We start from the raw sequence: 27,528 nt of genomic DNA, 5'->3' as shown, positions 1-27,528 counted from the left end.
CCGTGCATAGGGCATCTCAGTCCAAAAAGGGGCGCAACTGGCGCACCAGGCAAACCTGTGCAAAGGCCCTCCTGGTCACAGCAGTTAGATGATCTTCCAAGTTAAGCCGTGAATCCAGGAGGACACCCAAGTTGCGGGCCCTTTTTGAGGGGGGCAGCACCTCCCCCCCATCAAAAGAAATGGAACATGCAATCCGAGATGCCGGTATCCACAGCCACTCGGTCTTGGAGGGGTTCAGCCTGAGTCTGTTCCTTCCCATCCAGACCCGCACCGCCTCCGGGACATCATGTCAAGGGCATCACTGGGTTGGCTTGGGGTGGAGATGAACAACTGGGTATCATCCGCATATTGGTGGGACCTCACCCCAAAGCCACAGATGATCTCACCCAGCAGCTTCATATAGATGTTAAACAGGAAGGGGGAGAGAACCGACCCCTGAGGTACCCCGCAAGAAAGGGGCCTCGGGGTAGATCTCTGCCCCCCTGCCAATACGAACTGCGAACGGCCCAAGAGGTAGGAGGAGAACCACCGTAAAACAGTGCCTCCCACTCCCAACCCCTTGAGCCGTCGCAGCAGGATACCATGGTTGATGGTATCAAAAGCCGCTGAGAGGTCAAGTAAGACCAGGACAGAGGAGCAAGCCCTGTCCCGGGCCCGCCAGAGATCATCTACCAGTACGACCAATGCCGTTTCTGTGCTGTAACCAGGCCTGAAACCAGACTGGTACGGGTCCAGATAGTCCGCTTCATCCAGGATTTGCGGGAGCTCACGCGCCACAACACTCTCAACAACCTTCGCTACAAGCAAAGGTTGGAGACAGGACAATAATTATTCAGAGAGGCAGGGTCCAGGGCAGGCTTCTTGAGAAGGGGCCTCACCTCCGCCTCTTTTAAGGCAGAGGGGAAGACACCCTCTATCAATGAAGCATTGACAACTGCCTGGAGCCTGCCCTGTCACCTCCCCAGCAGCCGAAACTAGCCAGGAGGGACATGGGTCCAATAAACAAGTTGTAGCGCTCAGTCTACGCATAATCCTGTCCACATCATCCAAAGAAACAGGGTCAAACTCACCCCAAATGGTATAACCAAGACGTACCCTCTCCACTCCGCCGGATTCCACCCAGTCGGAGTCCAAACCAGTCCGGATCTGAGCGATTTTGTCCAGCAGATACTGTACAAATTCCTCAGCCCTACTCTGCAAGGGGTCATCCCTCGGTCACTGTTTAAGCAGTGAGCGGGTCACTCTAAACAGGGCGGCTGGGCGGTTATCTGCGGATGCAATGAGAGCGGAAAAGTAAACATGCTTTGCCGCTTCCATCGCCACTAGGTAAGACTTAAGTTCTTAACTGTGTTCGGTCAGATTCGGATCTGCTGGACCTCCAACAGCTCTCTAGGTCAGACATGCCAAACACAAGGCCCAGGGGTCAGATCTGGCCCACGAAGTGGTTTCATGTGGCCCGCAAAGTCATCCTGGAAACAGTGAGGGAATGGCCAGGAGCCAATGTACAATATCGTGGTGGTCATCTATGCTGAAATACATTCAGTCTTAGCTCCACAAGGCCATCTGAAAACAGTGATGGACCAGCCCCTGCCATTTCGGCACTGCCTCCTGGGCACACGCTTGGGGAGGTATCACCCTTTGTGAGGAATGAAGAAATGCACCATCGCCTGGAAGTGGCCAGCACATGGCCCTGCCTACTTCGGGCAGGCTAGGGGCTGGGCAGCGTTGCGCTTCTCTTCAGATTCGTGCCCCCCGGCCCAGCCTCTTGGCACTGTGAGGAGAACACCCTGCTGCCTGCCAAAAACAGGCAGGCTGGGGGCTGGGCAGCATTGGTCAGGTAACATCGACTCTCCCGCTGCTCATGGCATCCCCTCTCCCACCAAGCTAGTTATGTGAAGTAGGCCATGTGCTGGCCACTTCCAGGTGACGGTGCATTTCTACTTTTCTCACGAAGGATGACACTTCCCCAGCTGCGTTTCTTGCCTGTTTTTCTTCCTCCCTCATCTCAAATATTTTCCCACCACTCTGTTCTAAGGAAGGAAGGAAGCAAGCAAGGAAGGAAGGAGAGGGAGGGTCTCAGGGAAGTCCTGCCTAGTCCTTCCCTGCTGCCCTTTCACCATCCCCTTGCCCCCTCCTCCTGGCCTATCCTGGGGGGGGGGTCTCCCATCCTATTGCTAAGGAAACTTTGGATACAAAGCCAGGTCTCCTCACATGGAGAGCGAGTGGGCCTCTCTCTTGACGTTGCCCTCATACCCATCATGAGCAACCTGGCTAAGGAGAATAAGCACAGCAGCAGCAGCCTTGAGGAGGAGGTAAGTGCAGTGGGGCGCCCCCTTGGGGAAGTGGGGCTGGGCTTAGTGCCGCAGGTGCTTGATGGATGGGCTGGGCATTTGACCTCTGCACCACCATCCAGGACCCCACACACACACGACCTGAGAGGAACAGTGAGGCTCCTCCAGTGGACAATGCCTTGGCACTTGCCCCGGTCCCATCTCCTGCCAGAGACCCTCAGATCTGTCGCACTCCTGACCAGGCCCCCATAGGCACCCTTGACACAATGTACAGCTGGCCATGCCCACCCAGTAGGCCACACACACTCCAGTCACGCCTACCCAGTAGACCTCACCCACCCTGGTAACACCCATCTGCCCCCCCAAGGGCAACTGCAATGCTGATGTGGCCCTCAATGAAATTGAGTTTGACACCCCTGCTCTAGGTGTCTTTTCCAAAGTACAGTTTGATCAGGTTGATCCTTGCCACTTCTCCAAATGAAGGGAAATTCCAGAGCAGCTTGACTGGGCCAGCTTCCCATAAAGGATGCAGACAGAAGGCATATTTTGTAGCATCTTTTTATTTACAAATTTACAACTGAGAGGCAAGACAAACAGAAATGAAAGCTCAGTATTACGTCATTGATTACTGTCGTGGTAACTCTAATTCTAGCAAACAACAACTATGATATGTTATTTTTCAAACAAACACACCTGCTAATAAACTGGATGGATACTGAGCCATTAATTCAAAAGGTCCCCAGCTTACCCAATTAACTGAATGAGCACATTGTTTTTACATTTCTGGGTATCTTTTTTCCACTACTTTTCTAGATTCTAGTAAATTATATTTCCTTTTCCCAAACTGGCTTTTTGCAAACACCTTAAACTCAAAATGAAGATTTCTTTACCTGGTCCAACTATAATCAAGAGTCAGTCAACATGTAAGTCTTTTGGAAGTCCAAGTATTTTTTTTCCTATATGAGTCAATGCCCTTGATTGTATATTATAGGCAAGAAAGAATGGGGGGGGGGGGAAATAAAGGACATGTAGAGAATTAAGTGTGTGTATGTGTTTATGTGTCTGTCTTTAGGAAATAATCTTGGCATTTCTCTCAGAAGCCACTTTGAATATATTTCTGCTGGGTAGTAGAAACTCTGCCCAGAGATGGGCAGACATATCAATCTGATGAATAAAAAAAATAAAAAGTAAAAATACAAAACTATGGCTGCCAGCTAAATTCACTTATGTTGTGGGTCTTCTGCTCTTTTTATATTCATTTTACAACTAAAACCTAATTACTCCTTGGTTTACACAAAAATATGAAGGGATCGGACCTACAGACCTATATCTCTACCTTAGCATAATCATTCATTAAATCCTCAATATCATTCCCAGAAATGCCATTGCTTGTATTGTCGAGAGGAAGCAGACACTGGAAAACTGGGTCATCCACACGCAGCTGTGGAATCTCAAGGAAGTTGGAAGGTTCCTGGAGCAGTTGCTGCTCTTCATTTAACTGGAAAAGAAAAGGATCTAAGAAAAAAAAAAGAAAAGAAGAGAGAGCAAATCAGCCGAACTAAAATCAGAAAGACAAATGAGAGAAATCCAAAAGGAAAGAGGGAAAATGGAAACGAACGAACAAAGAGAATCCTGCAACCATAGTCTCAAAAAAAAAGGATTACTTCTGGGATAACAGTTGCCCAACTTAAGAGGGCCCAGATCCATTACTTACCTTCCTTGGCAATCAGAACATCCTCCAGTTTATACTCAGGATTCCCCGGTTCATCAGCGACCAACTCATTGCTTCTAGGGGGGAGCTCCTTTACATCTGGTGTCTGACTCTCTCCTGGTTGCCTAGACGGAGATGAATTAAAGGAGAAAGGGAAAAAAAGAAGCATTCCACCACCTTCAGCAACATCCATAACTGGGATGAGAGGACATCGTGTTCTCTGCCACGGCACCCAAGTTGGGGAACTCTCTCGCTAAAGAGGTTCAGCTGAAACCTCTTAAAATCTTTTTTTTTACATAAGACTGAGGCAATCAGCTCAGATTTCATTTCTCCAATTTTTGAAAGCTGTGCTCAGGTGTTTGACCCCCCCATCAACCAGTTTTCCTAAAAAGACTTTGAGATAGCCCCTCCCTGAGTGAAAGGCACAAGCAACAATAGCTTGATAGGGGAACGCCCCGTTCCATTCCGAAGGTGCCCACCTAGCTAGGTTTAAGGACAGAAGGGTTAGCTAAGCTAGGGAAGAACACAACCCAAAGGCTGTGCAGGACATATAACATCAGGAAGGAGTTCCATAAACAAGAAGACCTATTTCCTTTCCTGAACTTTCCTTTCCTGATGATTCTCTCCTCTAGTCAAAACTGCCTCAAAAAGCTGAGGGATGGTTTATTTTTTATTTTATTTTTTTATTTTAATCCCATTTAGGAGTGGGGGGCAAGAAGAAAGAAAGTAACTCCATGAGAAGCGCTGTCTACTTGCATTACTCTGGATCCAAGTTAAGGCCTTTGTAAAAAGGCCTTTAATCCAGCGAGAGGAAACAGGATTCCCACTTTAGCCCAGCGTCTCACATCTATCGGGAGATACAGAGCCCATGAGAAGTGGGACCGCACTAGAATGCTGGATTCAGATGAACCAAAAACAGTTGGGGAGTGATGCACAAGACAATTACGATCACCTGCTTAAAGCAGGAAAGAAAGAAAGAAAGAAAGAAAGAAAGAAAGAAAGAAAGAAAGAAAGAAAGAAAGAAAGAAAGAAAGAAAGAAAGAAAGAAAGAAAGAAAGAAAGAAAGAAAGAAAGAAAGAAAGAAAGAAAGAAAGAAGGTATTGCTCACGCAGAGACTCTGATCAGGCGACGGTTCAAGTATCTTCTTTGTTCCGTTGTGCTTACTGGAAAGAAAGGACAGGCTATGAAGGACAGAGAAGCAGCAACAACTACCAATACTTTACAATCCTCGCACCAGATTTCACAGAATTTCCTTCATAGCTTCCTTGACAGAGAGCTTGTTCATGACAGTGGTTAAGTCACCAGGCTAGAAACAAGGAGCCTGTAAGTTCAAGTCCCGCCTTAGCCATGAAAGCCAGCTGGGTGGCTTTGGGCCAGCCTCTCTCTGCCTCAGCTGAACCCAGCTCATGGGCTTGTTGTTCTGGGGGACACAAGAGGAGGGAGGTGTGTTTGGTATGTTTGCTGCCTTGAGTTTTTTGTAAGAAAAATAAAAATAAAGGCAGGATCCAAACAAACAAATATATGAAATGGATAGTGAAATGCCCGAACACTGCACAACCATTACCCGATAGAATACTGGAAAAAATTCCTCAAATGCATATCCTTATGATGGAGATAAATGTTTGCACTATCATTTTATTCAGGATAGCATGAATACTTCAGAAGAACTCTGATGGAAATGCCACGTGGAAAGGTGAATCTTTTGCTTCCACTGTTGAAATTTGCATGACAAAGAAAGAGCCCATATTTACTACTTGTTTCCCATGCCAAGAGAGCATCGCTTGTATATCTGAGGCATCATCTGTCTTTGCCTCCTTGAAATTGTAAACCCTCCGGAACAATTTAGGTTGCTCTGTAACGTATCATCATAATCCATCATCATCACCATCCATCTGACAAAATGTACTTTAAACCTTCCCTATCCAAAAAAATTCATTTACTAAATATCAACTCCCATATACAGCAATTCTGGAAATATCAGAATACATATAAACTCATCCATGGAAGAATGCAGCTCAGCTAATAAGAGTCCTGGTGGAGAATGCCTAAGGAGAAACTGCCAGCCGCTAATACCTTTCTGGCGTTTTTTGTAATAAGAGCCGAAAGCTTCATCCCGTGGAGTGTCAGGATACAGGTAGAGGAGTGGATTGTCTGGGATGACCTCCTTAGCCAGGAGTTGGTAGTCTCGGATGATATCAGGTAGGGAAAGGAACTCCAGCTCTTTCCTGGTGTAGGGCTCAACTGAATAGAACTCAGGAGTACCTGCAAAAATGATATGGAGAGATTTCTGTTACCATCCTGAAATTTGAATCTGGGAGGCTGCGCGCTTGATGAGAGGAGGGATTCAGGATAACAGAACAGAGTTGGAAGAAGGGACCTTGAAGGTCTTCTATCCAGTCCAACCCTCTGCTCAAGCAAGAGATCCTATACCAGACATGTCAAACAAGCGACGCCGTGTGACGTATCGGGACTGTTTTGCCATTGCCGGCAATGGGGTGGGCGCGGCTTCCACGTAAAGCGTCTGGCCTGCGGGCCGGCAGTTTGACACCCCTGTCCTACATAACATTCCCAACAAATAGCTGTCCAATCTCTTCTTAAAAATCTCCAGTGATGGAGCAGCCACAACGTCTGAAGGGAAGCCATTCCACTGGTTAATTGTTCTCACCTTCACGAGGGCTTTGAAGATTCTTTTTGTTTTGGAGGTTACCTGTTAACTCTTTTCTTTTAAGTGAATAGATGGTGGGTCGACTTGATAGATGGACAAAAGATTTCCACCTTAGTGACATCTTTTTATGTACCACAGTATTTCAGTAAACATAGATGAGAAAATAATAACTAGTTGTAGACCTGTTATGCAAGTGGGGTGGGGAACGTATCAGATATTTGAAATATATTTTTCAGCATTCAATAAGGCCGGACATTTTAAATTGAATGTTAATGTTAACGATATATTTATTTGTTATACAAATATTATTTATTATTGTTTTTTGTTTTGTTGTTTTGGTCTCAGTTGTCTTTTTTTTCCTTTTTTTCTGTATTTTAACTTTGGAGATGATTTTTTTTTAAAAAAAATTAAAGGGACAAACGTCTAATGATAGAAAATTGGCTGTTTCTGAGTGACTTCTTTTTTTAAAAAAAAAATTGCCCTCAGTCTTTTACAGAACCCCATCAAGTTTTAAGGAACCCTACGATTCTTAGTGCAGTTTGAAAAATCCTTGTCTATTTTCAGGCCAAAGCTTAATAAACTGGGATAAGCTATTTTCTAGGGCATCACTGAAGATGATGAAAGGTAAGATAGGAATCCAAAAACTCACCCTCCTTGTTAAAGTCTACCCAGGTAAAGGTGATGCCACCACTGGAGGTGCTCTCACTGAAACGTATTAGGAAGGTGCCCGCTCTTTTCTTCTTCAGCAAACGCTGTTCGTATTTGCGGCTCACAAATCCCATGATGAGTCTAGTCAAATTTGGGAATGGGAAAGATATATATCAGGAAAAGCTACTGATTCTCCCTTGCTTTCTAACAGCTTTGGTTTCATCTCTTCCTCACTGCTTCTTTTCAAACCCTGTTTCCTACTTGCAGAGTCACGATGTTTTTGCTGTTCCAGGCAAAAAACCCTAAACACTGTGCTCTTTTCCTGGCTTCTGCAATCTCAGTTAAGGTCATAAGACAGGTTTTTGTTTTTTTAATAACTGGCAACTTTAAAGTATGTGGACTTCATCTCCCACAAGTCCCAAGCCAGCATCCTAGCTGGGGAATTCTGAGAGATGAATTCCACATGTCTTAAAGTTGCCAAGGTTGAAGAACAGTGGTGTTGAAAACCATGGGAAAAAGCTGTATCCCCAGCCTTCCAAGATAGAGTTACGAAATTCTCTTCCCAAATCCAGGAGAGATGCTGCTACTACCCCAATATGTGGGACTGTCTCCCAAACAAGTAATACAGATAGTCCTCAACTTACAACCACAATTGATCCCCAAATGTCCGGTGCTAAGTAAAACAGTTAAATGAGCTTTGCCCCACTGTATGACCTTTCTTGCCTCAGTTGTTAAACGAATCACTGCAATTGTTAAGTTAGAAAGACACTTGTTAAGTTAATCTGGCTTCCCCATTGACTTTGCTTGTAAAGAAGGTCCCGAAAGGTGATCACTTGGCCCTGGGAGATTACAACGGTCATAAATATGAGTCACTTGCCAAGCATCTAAATTTTGATCATGTGACCATGGAGAGAGTTGCCAGTGTGAAAAATGGCCACAAGTCACTTTTTTCAATGCCACTGTAACGTCGAACGGTCGCTAAACTGTTGCCAGTTGAGGACTATCTGTGTATGATTTGGTGTCTCCCCCAAAGGCTAGGAATAATCCAGATGTCCTCATTTTTATCACTTTCCCTTTCTCCCCAATCATTACTCTTTGTTCCAGAGCTGAAGCAGATGCTCTTGAATCAGCAATAGGATTCCATCAATCCAGGTCCAGAAGCTGAAATTATTCTCCTTCGGGGTGCTGAGAGTTGCTTCCTGGAGAAAAAAAAAGATGACAGATAAATGAGGAGGCTAGTAGCTGGACAGCAAACAACCTCTGGGAAGCTGTTTCGGGGAGAACTGCTTACCTTTGAGAACCGGTCCCATGTGATGGTACTCTGTGAGTTCACACCTGGCCCTTTGATGGGAAGAAAAAGTAAGGAGAAAAACCATACAACTAACTTGATAAGGATATGAACCTGAGCAGAACGTTATTTCTTACAACAGTGATATTCTTGTCTCACTTTACAAGGAGAATGAAAACTGCTGGGAAGCAGAATTGAAGACCTTGGACACAGTTCTCCAATGAATCAGGCATGAATTAATTCTGATTTTACATTCCCAGCTCTTGACCATTTATAAATGCCCATTTTGCCTAAACCTCTCTGCTAAAAAGTCAGAGACAGAATAAGCCCTGGCAGGACTTTCAACCCAGACCTGTCCATGTCAGTGAAATCCCTGCTTCATCTCCCTATGGACAAAATTTCCCAATTTACCACAGAGTTTTTCTCCCAGCATTTTGAGCTGTTGGATGTTCAGGCCTTGCTCAGTGGCTGCTGAGAATTGCCAGGACAATACAGTGGAAAGCTGGGCCCAGGTGGCAGCTGGTGGGTTGGAGAAAAACAGTTGGTTCTAGGAAGGGGAGGGAAAAAAAAGCATTAATCGGGCACTTCGTTTTATTTTAAATTGTTCTATGCGTGCAAAGGCTCCCCAGGGAATACATACGAGGAACAGTTTTAGAGACATAATTCATCCCCTTGGGCTGTCCAAAGAAACTGGGATTACAGACTAGCTTTTTGCAACCTTTTCTTATCAGTTTCTTCTAGAAAGTTCTGTGACCTCAGCCTTATGAGACCTTTCTCTTATATGACCGGGGGAAAATTAGATTAGGAGGGTTGCTTTAAACTCAGACTTTGGAGAGGTTAAATGTTGTGAGATAAAAATAGATGTTACTTTCCACCCCCAAAGTGATGGTATCCTGCCATATACTGTATGTCTGGCACAGTAGCTAGCTGCTGGAGGACAAGTGGACATCAACAAAGAATGAAACTTGCCCTCAAGAACATCATTCTTCTATTAGGCTCCCTACTCTCATTTATATGATTCTAGAAACAGAGATCCTGAGGGGAGGTGCTACCAAAGAAAGTTTTCAGACGTGGAAGTTAAGCAGAACCTTTTCAGTTGATTTCGGTGTTCTTGAACTGCATACAAGAGGGAAGCATGAGAGAAATGATTCCTCCAGAGAACACCTAGAACTAGTGATTTATGCAAGCAGAATGAGAGGCCTTCCCCATCCAAAGCAGAGAAAAGTTGGTTCCAATACAAGTGGTAAGAAAACAATAATGCCCACTTCCGAGAAACAGCTGTAAGAAAACAGGTTCTTACCTTAGTATCTGTGCTGAGCGTAATAAACCATAAAATGGAAGCCCAAGCGCTGGAGATCTGGTTGGCATTGGAAACAATCACCACAGGCAAGGTCGATGTCTGATGATGAAAAAAGGTTGGAAAAGAAGGAATCAATACAAACGCACCGCAAAGATACTCCAGGACATTGTACACTACCAAAGACTTATTGCTGTATTGGTAAGTCCATTCAGTGGCAGGAAAGCAAGATGTGCAGACACAATTCCAATCACAATGGATTATAGTCATCCCAGGTTCTTAGGTACTCAGCAGTCTTTTGGAGAAGGGGCAGTGTAGTGGCAATGCAGAAGATGATAGTTATTTCAAGAGTTAGTAAGATATTTTAATTTCTCCTTCATATTAAAAAAAGTCTAGAAATTTAGATTCATACAGAAAATAGGTGATAATGTTTGTTTATACAGGTAGTCCTTGAGTCACGAACGTAATGGAGCCTGCCCATTCCATTGGTAAGGATTCGTAGGCATGAAGGGTGTACCTTATCACTCCCTGCTTTCGCCCACAACGCATTTGCTAATAAATGCGCGGTTCGTTAAGTGCACATGAGGTATCTAAGGGTGGGGAAGGCCATGGGAGCCTAGTGATGGAGCAGGCCACCTGCTTCAGACCACCCAAAGCCTCCCCCCCACTGAGATACCTCATGCCCCCCACAATTGCTTCCCCCCCACATCCTACTGCGCCGGGTCACTTACCTTGCGAAGATCTAGCAAGCTGTCTCCTCTTCAGCCTCTCCACCGCACAAGATCACAGCGCCCAAAAGCTTCCAGTCTCCATGCAAAATGTTTGCAAGCTGACGGGAGGCTTTGGGTCAGCGAAAATTCTACCTCAAAGCATCCGGCCAGCTTGCAAACACTTTGGGCGCTGAGACTGGAAGCTTCTGGAAGCTGTGATCTCGCAGGACTTCAGGCTTCCAGTCTCCACACAAAATGTACTTGAGGAAAAGCCTTTGTGGCTGAGAACGGAAGCAGGGAGTAACACGGGCATCAATCTGGGACTCTGTTCTCGGCATCAAAGACTTTTTACAAAAATGGCAAAAGGCTTTGCAAATGGAAGGTAGGCTTCGAAGTTTCAAGCCTTTCCTCCGTTTACAAAGCCCTTTGCCGCTTCCAAGCCTCTGTTTGCAATGAACAGAGGCCTAAAGTACCATGAGCTCAAGTGAGATCAGTAGTGTGAGATTTCGTGCTACTGTTCTCAAGTGATCTTGCGGTACTTTAGGCCTCCATTCTCTGCAAATGCACCAAAGGCCTGAAGCAGCCAAACAGGCCAAGAAACAAAGGCTCTCTAGACCTTCACAAGGTGAGTATCCACAGTGTCTATGGAAACCTGGCGGGGGGTGGGGGGGGGAAGAAGGGTATAGCCAGGGTGAACGTTGCAGTGCCTCTGTGGTCGTTAGTAAGGGTGAACAACTGCCATGGTGCTGCAACATTCATAATTTCGAGACTTGTTCGTAAACACTAAGGGGGCGTTTATCGCATAATTTTGAACATTCGCTAAGTGAACGTTTGCAACTCAGGCATTATCTGTACATCAAGTTTATATAGCTGCCCATCTCATAAGAAGAACAAATGTTGAGTCATTTGGTTTTATAACCACTGAGTCGAAAGGATGCATCTTATGCCATCACTGATCAGAAACAGATCAGAGGAGAACCTAGTTAACCAGGGTCTCCCCAAATTCAGCCTACGTCGCCTCCATGCCACATGAAGTAATAATAATAGTACAGCTGCCTTCCCCTCCTATGTTTAATGGAATTAGCAAGATTCTCTTACCTGCAGCTGGCACTCGATACCTTGATAGCAGTAGTCCATGGTGAAAGTGATAATGTGCAATTCTTCAGTGACCGGCAATGATCCCTATCAGCCAAACCCCAGGAGAAAATGAACAAAGGCTGATCAGACCTGCTGAGACTACTGTGTGCTATGCTTTCAGGTTTTACTGCAACACAAACTTACAAGAATCCCCTTTATAAGAAATATGTTCTGTTTAGCGGGTGACACGTTGTGTTTATACATTCAAATAGGTAAAGAAACCAGTATAGGGATTCCTCACCTTATAATGGCAATTAGAAGCACAATTTCCATCGCCAAGCAAAGTGGTCCTAAAGTGCAACTACATTGCTTAGCAATGCCAATCCCTGCAATCCTGGTTGGTGTCCTATCATCGAATGCCATGGCCGTTAGGTAAGGCAGTTTCTTGATGGTTTCCCACCACCGAAGTAAGTGGGGGAGTTGGTAAAAAGTTGCGAGTTGGTAAGAAGTTTACCAGGCCTGCAGGCAGGTAAAAATGGCTGCTGCCAGGTGGGAGGCACAGTTTAGGGAGGGTATGCGTCAGGTCCCTGTTGGAACGTTGCCATTCCAGGGGGAAGGAGGATGGCTAGTTGGGGTTTGAAGAATTTGTTGCTTTCGTTTTGATGTATTAGTCCAGACATGTCAAATTCGCGATGTCATGTGACGTCGCGCGACATATCGGAACTTTTTCCCCATTGCCGGCAACGGGGTGGGCGTGGTTTCGTTGTGATGCGTCTGGCCCGCGGGTTGGCAGTTTGACACCCCTGTATTAGTCAATGTGGGAAACAGGGAGGGGGGAATGGGCTGCCAGGCCCATCTGGATGGACTCCTTTCTGGCCGGTTTCAGCCTGCTACCAAGGTTGCGGTGCCAAGAAGACACTTTGTTATCACCTTTTCGTCACGGAGTTCTCAAAACACCTTCATGCCTGCGGATTGGTCCCTGATGGACTGGGGTGTTGGGATGGGGGTTGAACAATTCGGAATTAGTTTAACGTTTTCATAGGGGAACTGGCTTCTCTGCAATCACATTCTCTCAGTGAAAGATCCTCCTGAAATAACACTTGTTTCAGGAGTCATGCTTTCCTGAATAGATAGCTGAGGCAAGACCTTACAGCATTTGAATGACTGGTGTAAGCACAGAGATGCTGAGGGGAAGAGGTGGGGGTGGTTGAGCTTATCCTGGTGACTTGAAACCTTCCCTGCTAATTTCTCCACTGACTTTCTAGGCAGAGAGAAGCCAGAAGAGAAGGCTGCAAATGGCAAACATGTGATCATAGGGTGCTTGACAACCAATTTTAAGTGTGAATGGATTGCCAAGCACCCAGATCATGATTATTAGGCTACTGCTAAGCTTGTAAGCCGCCCTGAGTCTTCGGAGAAGGGCGGGATATAAATGGAATTAAAAATAAATAAAATAAAATAAATGTGATCATGGGGTATTGGGACAGCCAGAACTCTGAAGACTGTTAGTAACCACCATTCTTTCTGTACCCTGGTAGCTTGGAACAGTTGCTGACTAAATGGCCATAGATCATGGACTACCTATATACGCAGATTTATACATCACCTACTCCAGAACCTCCAAAGTAAGAATAAATAAGCTTCCCACAGCATAAAAAACAAAGCTTGGTTTATATCTGAATAAGGGACTCCCAGGCCTTAGGATATATTGGGAAGTTGAAAATCAACCTGGAAGAAGGCAATACCACTTCCAAGAAAATTGCATGAAGGAATAGAGCCTTATTTGAAGGGAATTTTACTTTAGCGAAAAATATTATACACAAATGAATATAAATAAACAGAAGTGCAAGCAATGGGGCCAAAGATCAGTGAAGTACTGGAATTTGCAATTATTCCTCATTTTTAACTTGAGACGTATTTTCCAATCTTTAAGCTTGCTCTACCACCTCGAGAAGCAGATCCTTAACATTTTCTGGGGATAACACAGCCTCTGGGTATTATTAAGCCCAAATCTATGGTCAGGTCCACAAGTAATGTAGGGTATCTTTACACTAATAAACCATCACCTGTTGTCTAACTGAAATCTCACCTCGCTAATCCCTTTGTTGCCTTTCCCTGCACCAGAGACTTTCTGCTCTTTCAGCGTCTTGAAAAGAGAAGAGAATTTTTATTAATAAGACTGAAAAGGAACAGAGAGCACATCAAACCAAATCAATATATTGCTGAATCTTCTCCAATTTACTGCCTTCCAAATGCATCACTTCAACAGGTTCTTTTCAAAGAGATACTTATCATCCTACTCAGTTGTATGAACAAAAGGGCTTATCAGAAAAAAAACCTAGTTTCTATGATTGTGACCACTTAGAAAATAGTTTTTAAAAAACGCTGGACTTCTTGTGCAAGCACAGCACCTCTCTGCTGTTCACTGAAGCATCCTGATCTTTTTAGTCCTCCAGGTAAGCTTGAAAAAAAATATGCAGCTGCTTTAAAATAAATGAATCACTGATGCTGAACATCTTTTAATGCAACTTTTGCAGCAATGGGGTTTCTCTTACAGACTAACATAGAACATCTGGAAAAAGATGTCCTTACTTTAATGAATAGCAGAAAGCTGATGTGCTTGTGTGAGATCAGAAGCATGTCTTTCAAAATCATTTTGGGTTTTTTTCACCAATTTCAGCTTCTCCTCAACTTCTACTCTTGCATGTTGAATGTTCAACATTGCTTTAAAAGATTACTTAAATAAAAGGCTGAAGCATAGGAAAAAATCACAGCACCATTCATTTATGCAGATGGAAAAGCAAATGTTCTCTGGGGTTGCTTTGTATGCTCCTGACTCACAACTTTTATCAGAGCATCATTATTTTAACACCTTTTTAGAAGAAGGATTGTAGATTATTTGGGGCTTTGATGTGCAATGCCACTTTGCTTCCACAGTAACAGATACTGGAACAGCATACTTCCTGAAATAGTTAAACACTAGATTTTTAATAACCAGATAAACAATAGGTCAAAATTTTAGCCACCTGAACTCCCTACTAAAACAAGCAACCCGGATGGGTGGGGGCCTGACAGGACCTAAGTTGGGAAATCAGTACAAGAGGAAGGGAACAGCTACTGTGTTATCACCTCCTCCCAAACTGCAGCTCCCAAGTCAGCTGTCGATTCAGTCCTTTTGTTATGATCTAGTTCAGTGGGTCTCAACCTGTGATGTCATCACAGAGCATCTGTAAAGGCTTGCAGAAATGTTACGATTTAAATCTTGACTTAAATCTTGTGAGTCTGTGGCCCTGGTCCGTGGCTACAAAAGATACAGGTAGTCCTTGACTTACAACAGTTTGTTTAGAGACAGTTCAAAATTACAACGGCACTGAAAAAAAATCACTTAGGATTATTTTTCAGTGTTACCGTCTTTCCAGCATCCTCATGATCACATGATCAAAATTCAGACGCTTGGCAAACTGGTTCATATTTATGGTGGTTGCAGAGTCCCACGGTCACGTGATTCCCCTTTTGTGGCTTTCTGACAAGCGAAGTCAATGGGGATGCCAGATTCACTTAAAAACCAGGTTACTAATTTAACAACTGCGGCAATTCACTGAACAACTGTGGCAAGAAAAGTCATAAGATGGGGCACAACTCACTTAACAAATGTCTCACTTAACAACAGAAAAGTTGGGCTCAATTGTGGTCATAAGTCAAGGACTACCTTTATATGATTCTTAGGTTGCGTAACATTTCAGGTGTCGCAATGCTGCTTTGGTTAGCAGGCTCAACAGCTTAGACAGAAGAAAAGGAAAGGGAGAGGGGATGAAGTGCCTCCCAAAAAGGAAGCTATTGCCATTTTTAGTTTGTAGAAATGTGGTTTTCTTTGATCTGACGTGTCATTTATTATTATTGTGCTATGTGCAGTCTCTTAGATTCAGTCAGCATTTTAAAAGCACGTACTAACTTATCAAGTGCAGTGTTTCACTTAACAATTGAGGCAAGAAAGATTGTAAAATGGGCCAAAATTCACTTAATGCCTCACTTAGCAACGGAAATTCTGGCTCAACTGTGGTTGTAAGTTGAGGACTACCAGTATCTAAAGGGGATCCACAGTGAAGAAAAGACCCTCACAGGTCTGAGATCAACTGCAGTTGTGGTTTGGAAGCAGCAGGAGCCCTTTCCTCCTTTGTCCCTGCTCAGCTTCAATTTTTATGGCTTTAGCACCTGAACTCCCCTGGCCCTTTTCACTCAATAAGGCTGATTCACAGGATGCATAAAAGAAATACAAGTAAACAAAATCTAATTTTCACCACGCTTTCGTCTCCCCCAACTAAACTGTAACTATGGAAAAATTAAAATCTGCATGAAGACATGGGGAAGAATAAAAAGGAGAAACATGGTAATATTTTAGGTACGTGAAATGGAAAAAAAATGCGTCCCACATGGAGAACCACTGAATATAGCTTACAAGAAATATAAACAAGATTTCTTATCTATTGCCAAAATTAAGTAGAGTGGGATGACAAAAAATTTGGTTTCTATGTCGGCAATGGTCAGATTTCCCCTTTGAGGAGCAATGTTTGTGGTCCCCTTTTCTATCATTTAAATGGATCCCCTTGCTCCAACTATCTTTTCTCCTTCATATACACACACACACACACGTATGTATGTATATGTATGTGTATATATGTATGTGTGTGTATGTATGTATATGTATATGTATATGTATATGTATATGTATAAAAAAAGATTCAAATCCTCTCCCAATACTCCCGTACAATGTACTTAAAATCACAAACGAGTCCTTTCTTTTGGGGATCGTCCATCATCAAGGTTTTGGTATTGGATGTCAAAATATTGAACCTCCGGAACCTTCAAAATGAGAGACACAGAGTGAGAAGACAGAAATACAAGGATCAATCATAACACATGCCATTTCCTGCTGGTCAAAGATAGATATAGTATGTATTTAGATATAGTGTCTTACTTTAACAGAGAAAATAATAATCTTGTTGAACAGCTGGCAAATTTGGAATTCTGAAAGTAATTTGTGAATGCTTTCCCAAAATGGCTATAATGATTAATCACAAAATGGCTGCCATGTTGAATATACGACTGTCAGAAATACTACTTTTCCAGAAGACAAACTGGGGAGGCTCCTTACCATTCCAAGGAACCTTTCTTCCTGTTGTCTGGGCACCCTTTCAAATGAAACACTGAATTCTAGATACCCATCTTTTTACATTCAAAAAATGCCCACTGAGCCTATGAAGGATCTAGGGACATTTTTGGGCATTAAAACAGCCCTGGAGACTGGCTGTTTGATTTGTAACATCATCTCATTTAGCAGCGTATAATTTTTAAAATATTCAATAAAGAAATCAGACTGGGAACTGGATAGGAACCTAGACGAGAGCTTATCTACTTCTGCTTTACTCAAATTATAGGGCAGGCACACTACTGCCTTCTCCAAAAGTCTCCCCTTCTCTGTATCCACTGCAGTTTTCCAATCTTAGGGAACTGGAGGCTAAAACATGTAAGGAACGGTTGCTGGAATTGGGTATATCTACTCTAATGAAGAGAAGGGCGAGGGGGGAACGTGATAGCAGTGTTCCAATATCTCAGGGGCTGCCACAAAGAAGAGAGAGTCAAGCTATTCTCCAAAGCGCCCGAAGGCAGAACAAGCATCAGGTGGAAACTAATCAAGGAGAGAAGCAACCTAGAACTAAGGAGAAACTTCCTGACAGTTAGAACAATTAACCAGTGGAACAACCTGCCTTCAGAAGCGGTGAATGCTCCAACACTGGAAGTTTTAAGGAAGCTCTTCAAATCTCACATCTACCAATAATCTATTTATCTCTTTCTAAGTAGGTAGCTGAAGGGTCCCCCTATGAACTCCTCCTCCATTAACCATTAACCAGATAAGTAAAGCTTTACAATCTCCAGATTAAGAATCATGGTCCACTACCCTCCCAGATAGGAAAGGCTCAATATTCCCCATTGCTTTTATGTAGCCATTTCTTACCCAGTCAAATTAGTATCATCCCTGCAAAAGATAAGAACAAGGAAGATCAATCAACGGGTGATGTCCCATATCTAGTCCCCCTCCCACCACAACGCTACAAGCTCCATTAGTAAGTATGGTAAGATCTATAAAGCCTACTACAGCATGGGTGTCCAGCCTTTTGGCTTGCATGAGCTGCATTAAGTGAAGAGAAATAGACTTGGGCCACTTATAAATATATTTATTTATTTATTTATTTATTTTATTTATTTGTTTTTATAAACCGCCCTTCTCCCGAGGGACTCGGGGCGGTGTACAGAGTAAGGTAGGCAAACATAATGAAACAGTACTGAAAAACAATAATCAAAACAAACTGGGACCCCAATTAGAGCTATCAGGCCAGGCCGGACTGCTGGAATAGGTAAGTCTTTAAGTCGCGCCGGAAGGTGCGGAGGTCGGGGGCCATCCGGATTTCGGTAGGCAAGCAGTTCCAGAGGGCTGGCGCACCCACTGAGAATGCCCTCCCCCTGGGGGCCACCAGCCGACATTCCTTGAGCGGTGGCACCCTGAGGAGGCCCTCTCTGTGGGAGCGCACAGGGCGGTGGGGTGTTGACATTGGCAGAAGGTGCTCCCGTAAAACAGTTATTGTATATAAATCGCAAAATAATGTTAACAGTTTACAATCTTGTGGGGCTGCATTATGCGGCCCATGTGCTGCAGATTGGACACACCTGGCCTAGAGGGTTTTTTCTGTTTGTTTTTTAAAACTACTTATTATTAAAGTGTTTTAATAACAACACAAACTGAAATCAGGAAAAAAGAGAAAAGAATAGAAAAAAAGAAATACAAAATTTGAAAGAAAAAAGAAGAGGGGAAAAAAGAAAAACAGAAAAAAGAATATTTAAAAAAGCAACACCCAATCTTCCTTGCAACAAGTACAGGCAAATAAATATCACTAAGATATTAATTTATTTACTTATTTATTTTATATGCCTCCCATTTCCCTGAAAAGGCAACTCTGGGTAGCTTATATTACATACATCTCACTTCTTCCCATAACCTTCCCCCACCCTGGGATCTTTTCACAAATTCAAAAACTGTTGTCATTTCTGTCCCAAGTATGGCAAAAAGTTCATTTAAGGTTTCTAGAATTTTATAAAAATATTTCTTATTTTAACCCTGACCAAACATGTCATTCTTATAAAAGCTAGAGTTTCAGTAGAAGAACGTACCGGTCAATGCCAATCTTCACCTCCACTGAGTTATTTCGATCCAGCAGTTTTACCAATAATCTGAATCATGGAAATAGCAACCAATTAAAATCCATGTGATCAAAACAAAAAAGGGGGGGCCCAGGTATTTATATTTTCAAATTGAATTGTTTTTCTACTAGTCAAAAGTGTTTCTGCAACATCCTGTTTATTAATATTGCCTTGAGGTGTTTTTGCATATTTTTCCTAAATAACCAAACAATATATCGCAGTCTTATTTCAAGTGGAAAGACTACTTTTTCATGATCTTGGCACTAAAGTTTCATGGAGCAGAGCAAATTAATTCTGTTTTACTGTCTAATCTGCAATTAGATTGTCTCAATCAAACACTTGTGATCATAAGAGCATTTAAGAACTGGAAACAGTAACTGTTCTTCAAAAAGCTTGTTGCTACTGAGGTTTTTTTTAATATTTAAAAAGAGGAAGCTACTATTTTTCAGTTTCCAGTTAAAGCTTCTAATGTTAAATGCAATCCTTATCCATTCCCACCATGGATACCGTATTTTCCGGCGTATAAGTCAACTGGGCGTATAAGACGACTCCCCAACTTTTGAGGTGATTTTCATGGGTTAAAAAGTCGTCTTATACACCGGAAAATACGGTATTTGGAAGCTTCAACTGGTTCAAAATCCAGCACACTGGCAGTTATGCATACTACACAATTTGAACATGTCACATCTTTTGTCTGTGAGTTGTAAAGGCTGTCAGTTTGCTTCCAGGCTTAATTCAAGGTGCTGGTAATGATCTACAAAGCCTACATGACATGGGACTAGCTCAGTGGCCCCCAGCTCTTTGGGCACCATGGACTGGTTCCATGGGGGGGGGGAATTCTGCAGATCGGAGAGGGCGTAGTTTTGCACGCTGTCTGCATCCCGCGGATGAGGCTTTGCTTGTTTACGCAGCCCAGTTGCTGGCATGCCGTGACCCAGTGCTGGTCCATGGACTGGAGGTTGGGGACCCCTGGACTACCTTATTTGAGAGACTATCTCTCCCTAGCTACATCTACCTATCCCATGAGATCCAGCAGGAGACACGTGCTGTCGATAGAGATGGGTGTTGTTGTTGTTAATTGCGAAGTCATGTCCGACCCATCACAACCCCATAGACAACGTTCCACCAGGCCTAGAAATGGGTAGGCCTGGAAAAAAACTGGGGGAAAAACCCAGTTTTTTTTTCTTTTTTTCCAAATGGCTTCAGGGGGGAAAATCCAGAAAAAAACCCTCTTATTCCCCCCCCCCCAATGTTCCTGGTTTTCTTCCAGCCCTTCCCATCCTGTCCACTAAGGAGTTGCCACCTGATGAGGCCTGGGGAAACAGCCTTTTCTGTCATGGGGCCTGCTCCTTAGAACACCCTGCAGAGGGAAACTAGGATAGCCCTGATCTTGCTACCCTTTCCAAAGACTCTGCAAACATGGTTTGGCCAATGGGCATGAGGACCAGAGAATTGTAGCAGAGCTGGTCCAATGTCGCATTAGTGTGATTGCTAGATACAATTATCTTAGCTAATAAGTTTGTGGAATTTACTACGATGGGAGGTTTTATGTGCTTTTATATTGGTTTTTTTTTAAAAAAATAGTTATATTATTTTTAAATTTGTCTTCATTATAACCCACCCTGACTCATCTTTATGAGACTGGCAGTTATATAGATCTGAATAATAAATAAATGCTAAGTAACCTAGCCCTGTTCTGAGAGAAAGCTGTTTTCTTTAAAATGATAACAATAACAACCCCAACACTGAAAATGTTCTGTGACCCACATGCTTTGATCTGTTCCCTTCTAAAATTTTGTTTTCTGTCCAAAACAGTCTCCAGGAACAGCCACTGTTGGAGTGACGATTCTCTCACCTGGCCCGGACGGAGAACTTGTGACTGGTTCTCAGCACCAGCGGACGTTGATTGGGGACTTGCATCTTAGGCTGTACCTCCACCACAAAAGCACTGGCAAGAGCAGAGTAACATTAGTCTTCCACAGGCGATCTATTCCTGCCCGCCTCCCTGCATCCTTTCCTTACTGACAGAATTCTTCCCCTCCCTTGTCACCTTTTCAAGAGGAAGATTATTTGCTCCTGAAGGCTCTTGAACAGAATGGATAACTGGTTCGGGAAGGGATCATTCGAGTAAGTCAGCTTTTTATGCATCTCAAATAGCATCGTTAATAGGTGCAGCAAGCGGAAGAGGATCTCAGCATTGCTAGTAAACCTGCAATTCAGGGGGAAGATCAGTGGATAACAGGATGCTCCAGGAACAGGCTGTGAAGAGGGGTGCAGAGATCTGCAAGAGTCAAAAAAAGCCTAACTAGTAGCCCTGAGAGGGAAGCCTGAAATTAAACAGACTGCAAGTTCCTTTAATAGGGATTCAGGGAAGAAAAACAGGAAGTGTAGTATAGTACTGTAACATCAGACCACAAGGCACAACCTACCTTGTTATTTTCAACAAGTTGCCTTCTAACAAATCAAAGTTACTAGGGGGCTATTCGGAAAACCAGCAAAGTACACAAATGGCCCTTTAAAGAGTAAATTCACAGGCATCCTGTTCTACTAGAAACTGGGAGATAGTTAAAAACTGGCCTAATTGCTTGGTTATGATCGTGACTGCTTCTGCATTTACTCTTGAAAACTACATGAAATACTGGCTGAGTTTATTCATCAGACTCAGAACTGATAGTTTGCTTAAATTTGTATAAACCCAGCTACTATGGCTTGCAAACCATGGTTTGTTTACTGTGTTGCATGAACCCAACCCAGCCAATTATGCTTCATTCAATAAAGCACAATGGGGGGGAGGGCAGGAGAACCAGCCCAATAAGAACGTGTGTCAGCTTGTCCAGAACAGCATGAAGCCAACTTGCCAGGTGAGCAGAAGATCGGAGAAAGGGAGGGGGGGAGACAGAGGGGGAAGGAGGGAGGGGGAGGGAGAGAGAGAAGGGAAGCACAAGTGTCTCTGTGTCTCTCCACACAAACACACACAAAAATAAACTGAGTGGGGGAAGAGGACTGGCAGACCAAGGGCGGAAAGGGAGAGAGAGGGAGAGAGAGACAGAATATGAATATACCGTATATACTTGAGTATAAGCCGAATTTTTCAGCCCACTTTTTGGGCTGAAAAATTCCACTTCGGCTTATACTCCAGTCAACAAAAAAACTTACCGAGGACTTGTGCGCGGCCGAGGCTTTGGAGCTTCCGGGATCGCGCTCACCTCTCCCAAGCCACCGCCGTCCGGAGACCTGCCGAAGTTTGGGGAGGTTTGGGGAGGTGCGCGCGCACCTCCCCAAACCTCCCCAAACGAAGCCGGGTCTCCGTTCCTCTGCGCCCTGCCTGCCTGCTTCTTTCCACAGCGGAAAGAAGCAGGCAGGCAGGGCTCGGAGGAACGGAGACCCGGCGACGTTTGGGGAGGTTTGGGCGCCTCTCCAAATATCCCCAAACGTCGCCGGGTCTCCGTTCCTCCGCCCCCTGCCTGCCTGCTTCTTTCCGCTGTGGAAAGAAGCAGGCAGGCAGGGCACAGAGGAACGGAGACCCGGCGACGTTTGGGGATATTTGGAGAGGCGCCCAAACCTCCCCAAACGTCGCCGGGTCTCCGTTCCTCCGCCCCCTGCCTGCCTGCTTCTTTCCGCTGTGGAAAGAAGCAGGCAGGCAGGGCACAGAGGAACGGAGACCCGGCGACGTTTGGGGATATTTGGAGAGGCGCCCAAACCTCCCCAAACGTCGCCGGGTCTCCGTTCCTCCGCCCCCTGCCTGCCTGCTTCTTTCCGCTGTGGAAAGAAGCAGGCAGGCAGGGCACAGAGGAACGGAGACCCGGCGACGTTTGGGGATATTTGGAGAGGCGCCCAAACCTCCCCAAACGTCGCCGGGTCTCCGTTCCTCCGCCCCCTGCCTGCCTGCTTCTTTCCGCTGCGGAACGAAGCAGCCGGCGGCGGAGGCTTGCAGAACGGCGGATCGGCTTATACTCAAGTCACCAACTTTTTCCAGTTTTTGGGGGTGAAATTGGGGGTCTCGGCTTATACTCGAGTCGGCTTATACTCAAGTATATACGGTATGTGGTTGTCCTTACTGGACTTGTAGTAAAGAATGTTTTAATGAAATATTTTGATGTTTTTTTTAATTAAGAGGTGAGGTATGGAGATAATTATGCTGTATTTAAAGATGATAGATAAGCTACTAAAATTGTTTTTACCTGTTGGGATAAAGGAGAAAGGTTTTTTTCCCCTCTTTCTCCTGTCCTTTATTTCCTCCCCCCCCCCCCCGCAATTTTTTTTCTTTTCTTTGTAGTTTTTAAAGTTTGCACCGGCTTTTTATTTCATAAATATGAGCAGGACTCAAATAGACATTTGAGTATTTTATTTGAAAGTAACCTTTGACTCAGTGTCTTTTTTTTTGGAGTTCAAAATGCTTTTGTTGCATGCAGAAATAAAAATTTGTTTTCTTTGTAGCAGTTCATTGATTTCATAAATGCAGCACACTATAGTTTTTTTATACATAGCATAAAGGTAAAAAACAATATATGCAGTATTATCTTCATTTTAGATGACAAAAGGGTTTTACGGCTCCCAGTGTTTTCTTTTTGGTGGGAAACCGGTCCAAGTGGCTCTTTGAGTGTTTTAGGTTGCCTACCCCTGCTCTATAGGTCACTGACTTGGGACTACCTTCTAACTAAAGATCAATGATTCAGACAGATGTAGAACTAGCAATCCTGGCATAATTCACTGCAGTTTGCCTTGCCTTATAAAATGCCTTAAATAGCCATGTTACTTACCACCAAGTACAGGTAGTCCTTGACTTATGACTACAATGGAGCCCAAAATTTCTGTTGCCAAATAAGGCATCTGTTAAGTGAGTTGTACCCCATTTTATGACTTTTTGTCACCGTTGCAGCTGCAATCACTGCAGTTGTTAAGCGATCCTGGCTTCCCCCAATGATTTTGGCTTGTTCGAAGCCAGCTGGGAAAGTTACAAATCATGATCACCTGACACCCCGCCCCCCCAGAGAGTGCAATGTCATAAATAGATGCCCATTGCCAAGTGCCCAAATGTTGATCACGTGATTATGGGAATGCTGCAACAGTCCGAAGTGTGGAAAGCCATCATAAGTCACTTTTTTCAACGCTGTTGTAACTTCAGACAGTCACTGAACGAATGGTAGTAAGCCGAGAACTTACTGCAATGCATTTCTTCAAAGGGATCATTTTATAGAAACCCATATTTATAGAAATGTCTCATTAAAAACAAGCAACTGGACCGATCATTACCACTTACCATTTTTCCAGATGCCCTAAGCTGGTATCACATTTCTGTCCAATGCAAGCTAAACGCTGACGCATTTGCCACGCTGCTACCTCCTCCAGAAGTAAATCTCTTAGAGTAGCAGAGCGTCCAAGAAATGCACGGATTTGGCTCAGCATCTCCTGTTTAAAAACATGCTGAATATATAACTTATTTATTTTATTTTATTTATCAATTTTTAAAGCAGCTTATCTCCCTCACAGAGCAACTCCGGCAAGTGTGCGGATATAATACCAAAATGGGAAAAACAGAATACAAAATTGAAAAAAGGCAACGATGAATTAATATGTTAATAGAAATTTTTTTGTTATCAATCATTAACAGGTGGTCGTCAACTTACAACTGTAATTAAGCCTGATGTTGCAAGTTCTTTTACATGAACCCAGGACAGTGGGCTCCAAACCCCTCGAGATTCAACAAAAGCACACCTGGCCTCTAGGCAACACACTATCAAGCACTCAAAGGCTAGTACCCACTCAAGCACTACCACTCTTCCCCAATTCTACTGCAACTCCTGTTCCTCCACTACTTCTCTTTATGAGTTCTACATCTGGAGAACTATAACTGTAACCAGTGCTTTTTTTGTAAAAGAAAAAGGTGCCGGAACTCACATGTCATACAACCCGCTTTGCCTACCCTACAAGGTTCCATCCAAAAAAGGTGCCGGAACTCCGTTCTGAGCGTTCTATGAGAAAAAAAGCCCTGACTGTAACTATTTGCATTAGGCTTCTTCAGGCTGTTTTAGTTTCCCAAACATATACAAACCATCTTCCCTCTCACTCCTGTATCAACCACCACAACATCCACCTGCCTCTCTGCTCAGCTTTTATACCACATATTACAGATATTCCTCAATTTACAACTCTTCACTTAGTGACCGTTCAAAGTTATGGCAGCACTGAAAAAAGTGGCTTATGACCGTTTTTCACGGGTACAACCTTTGAAGCATCCCCATGATCATGTAATCAAAATTCAGACACTTGGCAACTAGTTCATGTTTATGATGGTCGCAGTGTCCTGGGGTCATGTGATCCCCTTTTGCGACCTTCTGACAAGCAAAGTCAATGGGGAAGCCAGTTCCCCTTAACAGCCGTGTTACTAACTTATCAACTGGAGTGATTCACTTAACAATTGTGGCAAGAAAAGTCATAAATGATGCAGAACTCACTTAACAAATGTCTGACTTAACAACAGAAATTTTGGGCTCAATTGTGGTCGTAAGTCGAGGACTACCTGTACTGGATTGGCTAGGGAGAAGTCTTAAAAGGGACAGGACACCAGCAGCTCAGGCGCTGGACGTTTTGCAGCTGCCTGTCCTCTCACATCTGGCAATTACAGTTGTAAGTTGTGACAGTCATAAAGTGGATGACAGGACCAGACTTGATTTTATGACCTTTTTTGCAGTGGTTGTTAAGCAAATGCCAAGGTCATTAAGCAAAACTATTTTTTGCCAGAAACCAGAACTAAAAGACAGTTTCCAACAAAACTGCTGTAGATCAGTCATGTGTCCTCAGGGTGCTGCAAACTGGGTTGGTTGCTGAACACCCAAAATGCAATCATGTGACTGTGTGCAGGGGAGACGAGGGCTACACTGGAACTTGAAAACCGGGTTGTAAGTAGCTTTCGGGGAGGTCTGTCGTAACTTTGAGTAATAGTTAAGTCGTAATGAAGGACTACCTGTACATTTCCATGTATGGTTCTTGTTAAAAAAAAAAAAGGAATTGCATCTTTTAAGACATGCAACATGTTTTTGCATTAGTAAGTTCAAGTCCCATGCTTTTGCATCACTTGAAATTTACTGAAATTAGAAGTTCCTTTAAAAAAAAAAGCTATGAAAGAGGGGAAAAAAACATGCTACTGTACTGGCCAGTACTTATACTCACGCGGCGGAGGGAGTCCAACTTTTTTAACATACTTTCTAACTTTTCAACCATTCTGGTCCGGATAGGCTCACTAGCGGGAGTGGTTCTTTCTGCAAGAAAAGAGGGCCCTTTAGAGGAAGACTCTAACCTTGAACCTGTTCTCATATGAGTGTTGATTGCCAAGAGTGCGGATTCTCCAGGTCAAAGCTGTCTATGATTTTGAGGGAGTCACTGACTCCCTCTGATCTTCCTGTCTGGAAAAAGCAGGCAGGAAGCAGGATTCATATCTAGTAAGGAGCTCTTTAGGATGGGTGATTTGACTATCTAGGCAGGACCTACAGTAGGACCGAAGTATGACATCCTCTAACAAATTTCAAACATCTGGATTGTGGTGAAGCAGCATCTTTCTCTACCAAGCTTAAGTATAGAATCCCAATTTCTGTAATTAGATTCATTTCAAAACTACTCAGCATTCCAGTTCATATATTGGCAACTGGCTGGCCATGAACTCCTCTAAGCCAGGACTTTTCAACCAGTGGTACGAGTACCACCTGTGGTACATTGGCACCTGGCAGGTGGTATGCGACCATCCTAGAAAAGTGGTAGCGGGGGGAGGGAATGAACTGAACTGGTGGCACCACCGCACAAGCCTGAGCGAGAGACGGCTGGAGCTGCAGGGCTGTCAGAGCTCAGCAGAAGCGCCAGGATCAGTGCTTCTTCAGGGCTGTGGGGGCTCAGTGGAAGCACCAGGTTAAGCACCAGGCTCCAACTGGAGCTTGGTGCTGATCCTGGCACTTCTGCTGAGCCCAGAAGAAGCGCCAATCAGCTGGAATGTTACAGCATCTCCAGGGTCTCCTGATTTACATTCAGAGGCTTGGCAACTGATTCATATTTATGACAGTCACAGTCTCCCAGGGTCATGTGAAGTGACCAAAACCTGCTGCAACCACCCAGCAGACGGGGGGGATAAAAACCAAACAGCCCCCACCCCACCCCCCGCTACCAATCCTCAACAGAAATGCTCACAAGAATGAAAACCTTGGACAGGAGAAAGAGCGCCGCCGGGCAGGCAGGCAGGTGTTTTGCTCAGCTCTGGCTTGGGGGGCACTTTTTTCAGTGCAATTGTAACTTCAAACAGTCATTAAGCAAACTGTTGTAAGTTGAGGACTACCTGTACTTCATCACTTTTTTTTTTTTGGTCATCAAGTTTTTGACAGCTTCCTAGGCGACTGGTGGTACTCGGATGTTGCCATATCCTAAAAGTGGTACAATGGGTGAAAAGGTTGAAAAGCCCTGGTCTAAGCCCATAGATTTGAGCTGGGAGCATGTAGGTGAAACAATGCATATGGTTGCTTGTTAACACCAGCTCTGAGAAGCTTTATGTTGGTAAGTGAGTCTCATCCTCAATCCAAAAGAGCTGCCCAATCTTTCCTTTCCC

General features: G+C 44.0%; 1 protein-coding gene across 3 annotated transcripts in view; it reads right to left on the bottom strand.

Moving 5' to 3' along the window:
- Positions 1-2,835: 2,835 nt before the first annotated feature.
- Positions 2,836-27,528, bottom strand: part of STAT2 (signal transducer and activator of transcription 2) — a 39,151-nt gene continuing 14,458 nt past the window's right edge. For all 3 annotated transcript variants that reach the window (XM_081320651.1, XM_081320652.1, XM_081320650.1), the window contains exons 7-24: positions 26,112-26,200; positions 24,202-24,350; positions 20,992-21,150; positions 20,797-20,889; positions 18,912-18,971; positions 17,701-17,721; positions 16,454-16,547; positions 13,777-13,833; positions 11,709-11,792; positions 9,904-10,002; positions 9,015-9,150; positions 8,607-8,656; positions 8,408-8,514; positions 7,317-7,456; positions 6,076-6,264; positions 5,111-5,165; positions 4,006-4,127; positions 2,836-3,806 (exon numbers count right to left, since the gene is read on the bottom strand). In XM_081320651.1, the coding sequence (XP_081176777.1) occupies positions 3,616-3,806; positions 4,006-4,127; positions 5,111-5,165; positions 6,076-6,264; positions 7,317-7,456; positions 8,408-8,514; positions 8,607-8,656; positions 9,015-9,150; positions 9,904-10,002; positions 11,709-11,792; positions 13,777-13,833; positions 16,454-16,547; positions 17,701-17,721; positions 18,912-18,971; positions 20,797-20,889; positions 20,992-21,150; positions 24,202-24,350; positions 26,112-26,200 (1,895 nt within the window). In that variant the 3' untranslated portion in view covers positions 2,836-3,615. The remainder of the gene's footprint in view (positions 3,807-4,005; positions 4,128-5,110; positions 5,166-6,075; positions 6,265-7,316; positions 7,457-8,407; positions 8,515-8,606; positions 8,657-9,014; positions 9,151-9,903; positions 10,003-11,708; positions 11,793-13,776; positions 13,834-16,453; positions 16,548-17,700; positions 17,722-18,911; positions 18,972-20,796; positions 20,890-20,991; positions 21,151-24,201; positions 24,351-26,111; positions 26,201-27,528) is intronic.

Source organism: Vipera berus (assembly GCF_964194415.1).
Source record: "Vipera berus genome assembly, chromosome: 2".
Classification (NCBI taxonomy): domain Eukaryota; kingdom Metazoa; phylum Chordata; class Lepidosauria; order Squamata; family Viperidae; genus Vipera; species Vipera berus.
This window is presented reverse-complemented; position numbering and strand designations above follow the sequence as displayed.